The 7,292-nt window shown below is 56.0% G+C and overlaps 1 protein-coding gene across 1 annotated transcript; it reads left to right on the top strand.

The window, feature by feature from the left end:
• Nucleotides 1–584: 584 nt before the first annotated feature.
• LOC143171978 (5-hydroxytryptamine receptor 1A-like) lies at nucleotides 585–1,821 on the top strand. Its single transcript, XM_076361162.1, is given in 2 exon segments — nucleotides 585–961; nucleotides 963–1,821. Coding segments are annotated over 2 exon segments (1,236 nt in total).
• Nucleotides 1,822–7,292: the final 5,471 nt, after the last annotated feature.

Below are 7,292 nucleotides of genomic sequence, written 5' to 3'. Positions count from 1 at the left end.
CCCGCACAAGCCCCGGCGCCGGTCCCGAGAGCAAGCCCAGAGGCCCCACTGCCCGGGGCAGAGCTGCGGGGAGGAGATTTGGAGGGGCGGGGGTGGGGGGGAGTCGTGGTGGGTTCCTCTGTGGTGTCCCTGCACCGGGGAGGGGGCGGCGGGGAGTGGCGACCCAGCAAGACCCCCCCCGCGGAAGGGCGGGATGGAGGGAGAGACGGAAGGGGAGGGGAAGAAGGGAGGGAGAAAGCGAGGGGAGAGCGGAGAGGTAGAGCAGGAAGGAGCGGCGCGGGAGAACGGCGGAGCGAGGGGCAGCAGCTCGGCGAGAGGCGGTGGGAGGGCCGTCCCCGCCGCCCGGGGCTGCGCGCTGGGCAGAGGCGGCGGGGATGGGCAGGCGCGGGGCGGCTCCGCCAGCCGCCGTCCTCCGAGCCTCGGCCGCCTCCCGCCGCGCTATATAGGGGAGGGAGGGGTGGCGGGGGGGGGTGCCCGGCGTGGCCAAAGCGCACGGGGCGGCGATGCCTCCTGCCAGGGGAGCGCACAGGTGACCGGCTCCTCTTCCCATGCCCGTCTCCTGAAGCGACCCGCCCCGCCCAGGCATGGATGTGGCCAGCAACACTACCTCCCCAGAGCGCTCCCCCGAGGGGGCAGGCGGCCCCGGCCTCACCGAGGTGACCCTGGGCTACCAGCTGCTCACCTCCCTGCTCCTGGGCACGCTCATCCTGTGTGCCGTGAGCGGCAACGCCTGCGTGATCGCAGCCATCGCCCTGGAGCGCTCCCTGCAAAACGTGGCCAACTATCTCATTGGCTCACTGGCCGTCACTGACCTCATGGTGTCCGTGTTGGTGCTGCCCATGGCGGCCCTCTACCAGGTGCTGAACAAGTGGATGCTGGGGCAGGTCACCTGCGACATCTTCATCTCGCTGGACGTGCTGTGCTGCACCTCTTCCATCCTGCACCTGTGCGCCATCGCCTTGGTACTGGGCCATCACGGACCCCATCGACTATGTCAACAAGCGGACTCCCCGGCGGGCTGCCATGCTCATCAGCCTGACCTGGCTCATCGGCTTCTTGATATCCATCCCGCCCATGCTGGGCTGGAGGACGCCCGAGGACCGCTTGGACCCCGACGCCTGCACCATCAGCAAGTACCATGGGTACACCATCTACTCCACCTTCGGTGCCTTCTACATCCCGCTTCTCCTCATGCTGGTGCTCTACGGCCGCATCTTCAAGGCGGCCCACTTCAGGATCCGCAAGACCATCAAGAAAGCAGAGAAGAAGAAAATCGCCGACACTTGCCTCACCCTTTCCCCAGCCGCTCTGCAGAAGAAAAGCAACGGGGAGCCTGGCAAGGGTTGGCGGCAGACTGTGGAGCCCAAGCCCAGCACCTGTGTCAATGGTGCAGTGCAGCAGGGCGAAGATGGGGCCACCCTGGAGATCATCGAGGTCCAGTGCTGCAACAGCTCCTCCAAGACTCACCTGACGCTGCCCAGCGAGGCGTGCAGCTCCCCGCTGCCCCCCTCCTTTGAGAGGCGCAACAAGAAGAACACAGAGGCCAAGCGGAGGATGGCTCTGTCCCGGGAGAGGAAGACTGTCAAGACCCTGGGCATCATTATGGGCACCTTCATCCTCTGCTGGCTGCCGTTCTTCATTGTGGCGCTGGTCCTGCCCTTTTGTGACAGTAAGTGCTACATACCCGAGTGGCTGGGGGCAGTCATCAACTGGCTGGGCTACTCCAACTCCCTCCTTAACCCCATCATCTATGCCTATTTCAACAAAGACTTCCAAAGTGCTTTTAAGAAAATTATCAAGTGCAAATTTTGCAGGCAGTGAAGCCCGCCGCTCCGGGACAGGGCAGCGGGGGCTCCTGTCACTGGCTCCATCCGCCTGGTCCCCCACCGCAGTGTGCCCCCCGCCCAGCCCCTCTCCAGAACGGCAGAAAGGCGGGGGGCACCGGGACCCTCCCCCCCCCACAGCACACCCGAGCCCCTCGCTCCTCCGCCCATCGGACAAGCCCTGCGGGGCAGGGCAGGGCAGGGCTCCGCCGGGGACAGCGTGGGGACGCCTGGGTTGGGAGGGCTTTGCGGCTGCCCTCGCCTCGCCTGGCCTCGCCGGGACTCTGCTGCCGGGTGCCGGCGCTCCCTCCTCCCTCCCCTCCGTCATTCTGGGTAGACTTAGGGTTTGCAGGTCATTGCTTGTGGTCACTGTAAACCACGGTGTCTGCCCGAGTAGCATTGGTAAAAATAAACCACCCTATGCAGAAAACTGCCGTGTTGGAGTTTTTTCTTGGATTTACGAGGAGACAGCGGGGGACTTTTTTAGAGTCCAACCTCGGTCTGGCGGTGTAAGTACAGAGGCTGAAGGCGACTCCCCAAGCGGAGGAAGGGGCTTTGGGCTCATCACTTCCCGGGCTGTGAAACCGCCATGTGGATTTTCTTGCGGGAAAAGCGACTGTGTTTTGTAACCTTGCAAGGTACTTTCAACAACATCCCCGTCTGCATTACGTGTGTCTAACAGCTCTCTTGCTATGCTAGGACCTTCCAGTTCATCGGGCTTCCCCTGGTTACAGCGCGGGGAGGGGATGGGAGTTAAACCCCAGCCTCATTTTATGGAGATTTTTTTTTTTAATGCCTTTGACTGAAGGTTTCCCATCAAGGAAAAGCTTGGCGCTGTGCGACTGTCCCTGAGTTCACCGTGCACGCAGTGGCACAGGGAGTTTAAGCAGCCTGCGAAGTAGCGTGTTTTTTTTTTTTTGAAGCTGCTTCAAAGTTTCTCCAGAGACGTTGCAGTTGCTTCGGAGGCAGCCAACTGCGGCACGTTTTGCTCGGGGAAAAAAACAACAAACCAACAACAAAATGTACAAAACCGATCAACCAAAACATTGCCATGTGCTCCGTGGCAGTAGGGGAGAGGCCGAGAGCATCCGCCGGCAGCAGCCGCAGGTGGCAAAAGCGACATCTCAGCGCAGGTTGGGAAGGGGCAGGCTCTCTCCTCCCCCGGGTCAGCCCCGGCGGGGGTAAGCACGACTCTCCCCGCAAGCTAAGAGCTACCGATAGAAGAAGGCAGTGTCACTGCGATGCTAAGGGTAGGAACATCCCAATCCATCCCTGGCCTGGCTGCTCCCCGCGGCGGCTCATCAAGTCTACTCCCGTAGAGGGTCCCCCCTCTCCCGGCAATTCCAGCTGCTTGGCCGCAGGAAACCCGGGGTGCTTCCCCTTCCCCGCTTCGCCCTGGGTGGGAGCAGGACAACAGGACAGACTTACCCGCCGCACAGCCCCTCTGCCCGCCCCACCACCCTATCCCTTTCCTGCCGCGCCCCTGGCTCTCCCGCAGGCGGCATGGGGCCGCTTTCGGGACGGGAGGGGTGGTGCCGGGCCGGGCACTGGACCGGCTGCCGCGTACCTCTGCGACGGGCCGCCTGAACTGAATGCTTGACCAAATATATATATTTTTTGTTCCTGTTTATTTTGGTGTAATCTGTGTTACCTGTAGGTAAAAGGAAATGTTAAATCTGTGTGTCACGTGAATGTAAGTGTCCAGTCATTTCTAAACTTTAACCGCTTACATTAAATGACAATAGTGCTTTTAACAGCTTCAGATATATAGCTGATTTTCTGAAAATGTTATCTGACCCCATTTTCGCAATTAAAGTTATCTTTGATCTTATCTCCTCTTTGATCACTCCTAACCACGTGTGTCCTAGATATCCTTTAAGTGCTGGAGTGGCAGAAGAGTGAGCCTGCAGCAATTAGGGAGCCGAAAATTCTCCTGGGTGCTCGGATATCTTGTGACTTTGGGAGCCCCACCCGCCGGGGGTGCGGGCTCGGCAGAGCCGCTGGGCACCCCGGGGCAGGGGCGGGAGGGCACGGCCGCGCCGGCGGGGGACGACGCGCCTCGGTGCGGCAGGAGAGCTGCCGTGCAGCGGGGTTTGCTCCTCTCGCCGCCTCTTCCTCCGAGTCCTGCCGACTCTTGCAAGCGCGTTTCTGCACGCATTGCCCCCTTTTTTTTTTTTTGCAAACCTTCCTGCAAACTCCCCGGCAACGATCCCAGCTAGGAAAGCGTGGCCGCCCTCCTGCCCCGCACGACAGACCCTGCAGGGTACCTCCCTGCGCGTCCTCCAGCCCCGGGGACCGGCACTTGACTGCGGGCCGGGGGCCACCCGACTCCACCGAGAGCCCCAGGGCAGGGCCCACCCGGAGCCCCGGAGCCGCATCAGGCAGGGCGGCATGAGGGGTGCAGCTCCTGTGCCCCCTTCATCTGCCTCCCACCCCCGCGCTGCAGGGCGAGGGACGGCGGGGGCACAGGCACAGTCCCCAAACTGGCGCCGGGGGCTGCGAGAGGCTCCAGCCGCGCTGTGCTGCTTCCGGCTGGGGCGGGAGCAGGGAGAAACTTCGGAGCTCAGGAGCGCAAATCCCTCCGGCTGGTACAGGGAGGCGAGACGCGCCTTTCCCCGTCCAGCTTTCCCGCCTGTCTTCCCGTGCAGGTGCCCCTTCTTGCATATACAGGACATGGAGGAGCGGCCCCCAGGCGGACGGTCCACGGGAGCGGCGTGGATCACCGGCACCTCGGTGCCCGCCACCGCCCGGCGGCTCTCCGGCCAGCGGCGTGGCCTCCCGGGCCAGACCCGCGGAGGCCCCCACGACGGGCAGGCAGCTGCGGTGTCCCGGGCGGCTGTCACCGCATCCCCTGTTACCGCAAGTCGGCAGATGAAAAAAAACTCTCTAAGACTCAATTTGGAGTTTTAGAAAGCAGGCATTCTTTATTGCGGCGCCGGGCGCACAGGGGATCACTCCACCTGATGTGCGCGCCGAGTTGTTGTCACGTCCCACCTAGGAGAAGGGGAGAGTGACCAAGATCCGCAAATCCCCTCGGTGTGGATTAAGGTGAAATAACACTCAAGGTCCAAAAACAAACTCCAACTTTAATGGCACAAACACTTCTATAAGCATCAACCCTCTATGTCTTAATATATAATACAAGCTAAGCGGCTTTGTGAGGAGTTGAGGTAGGCCTTGTATTACTTAACAACATCAAAAGCAGAGAGCAAGAAGGAGAAGGAGGAGAGAGAAAGAGAGAGCTGGGAAGCAGGAGAGAGGTAGAGAGAGATAAAGAAATCACCAAGCCTGGATCCAGCGTCGGACCTGCCAACGGGGGGTGTCAGTGTGGAGAGCGCCCCAAGGAGGCTTACGTGCACCCCTATTTATTGGCTCCAGCCCAAGGTTTCTAGAGTCTTCTCTCACCCCAGCTCCAGGAGTGGTTGAGACATTAGTCAGTCAAGGAGAGTGACACCGGGCCCCTCCCCGTGGCTGGCTTCTGGAGCTTTTCCTGGGGCATTGTCTGTGCTTACAGCACAGCCACGTGGGCCTCGTCCCTTACACTGAGCATTTGCCTTTTCTCTTAATTGAGAGAAGTATCAAAACACCAACAGATCTTCTGTCACCCACTGCCCAAGTCAAGAAGCTACCCCATTAAGTCAAATAGTTTTGACTACATTCTAGCTATGGAAAGGTTCGTGCACCAAAAAATTTTGCTTCCAGTCCAACAGAGGGAATCTCATCCTGTGGAGTTGCCCCTCTGTGGCTGGAAGTCACACTGGCTACTCATAGAGAACAGGAGCTCAGCTGTAGGCAGCAAGATAAGGTGAGGCTCACAGCAACATACACCCAGCAGGGTGACCTGGGCTGAGATCCAGCAATACAGAAGATACAGTACTTACATAGCATTGTTTCGAAAGTATGAGAGGTATGATCATTTTTAGATTTAGCAGAGCCCCGCTAGCACTGTTCCCATGCTACATGATAGCCATTTTGGATTTTCTCCAGCTGTATCCGAAGAGGTAATAGTCACCCGTACTGTTAAAAATGCTTCTCTGAGCAGCTATGAAACAGAAATTCACTCTCAGCATCCTTTTCCATTTCTTCTCTCTGAGGGGTGAATTTCTTGGTTATGCGTTTTAATGTAAGATTCACAATGTTGCCCTGAGCAATGTTTGAAACTGCAGATTCTAAAGACCAGATTTTTAACTATGACAAGATTGGGGGACATTTGGGGGATTTTGTCGTTGTTTTTACCAGATCTACAGCATGTTTCTGTCAGGATGGGAATGTCAGGGAAAGGTAGGGAGCCTTAAGCATTTTATAGGGAAGATTTCTAGTTAAATAGATGAAATTGCATGGTCACAAAATCCATTTTGCAGTTTGTTGCAATATAGATTATGCCAGCACATCTTTCCCTTTCTCCTACCCCTTTGTCTCCCCTGCCCCAACCATAAGTACAGTTGGCCAATGTAAGTGTGCTTGGATAGCTCTGCCAGTACCTCTTGTCAGACGTGGATTCAGACCCAAATTCAGCATGGACTGGAGCCACAGAGAAGAGGAAATTCAAAGTTATGAAACTTTCTTCTTGTTTCACAGCACTCTAAAGAAGCATTTTTAAAGGAAGAAAAGGTTAAAGCATTTATATCTATGCCCAACGTTGGTATTCACAATTGACTCAAGTTGTTAAAACTCAATTTTCTGTGGCTCCGTTTGAAACATAAAACCTTTTGCTTTCTGTTTGGATTTTTCTTTATTCATTGCTTCATCTTCCATAGGCCTTTTAAAACTGAAATAAAGCTTTCTAAACTGTGAGGAGGTTGCTCATTAGTGGAGAAAATCCAATACTGCAACCAACCACAAATATTGATTTAATATAGAATTGATTTCTCCTTTAAAAAACACTAAATCCTGTTTGGTTGTTGGGTTTGTTCTTTTTTTTTAATCTTAGTGGAAATCAAATTAGGTATTTGAAAACTACAGCACAGAAACAAAATGCCCCATCTTTTAAAGCAAGCCATTTCCTCCACATTACAGAATATAAACAGGGGATAAAAAAGTAAAGAGACAACAGAGGGAATGAGAAATGTAAAACTGTTCAGAGAAATATTGTCCCCACTGAGGTCAGGAGCAATATTTCCGTCACGGCTTGTGCAGCGCCGGGGGGGGGGACGGGGACGGGGACACGGACTGGACGGGGATGGGGAGCAGCCCAGGAAGGGTGATAACATCAGTGCTCAGAAGTATAGCTCCAGGTCCTCAAAAGAATAGGAGGGAATGATAACATCAGTGTTCAGAAGTATATGTAACACCCTGTAACAGTAATAGGAAAAGAACAGGGACAAACCATACATCAGTAGTTAACCTTTAAAGTTAACCTTTAAGAAAGACAAGAATGACTCAGACTGAAGGATGCCAAATTGAAGAGGTGAGCAAAAGGACACAGTGAGGAAGACTACTGACGACCACCAGAGGACCCTGAAAGACCAC

This window comes from Aptenodytes patagonicus, chromosome W (assembly GCF_965638725.1).
Source record: "Aptenodytes patagonicus chromosome W, bAptPat1.pri.cur, whole genome shotgun sequence".
NCBI lineage: Eukaryota > Metazoa > Chordata > Aves > Sphenisciformes > Spheniscidae > Aptenodytes > Aptenodytes patagonicus.
Note: the sequence above shows the minus strand (reverse complement) of the source record. Positions and strands in the feature narration are given on the sequence as shown.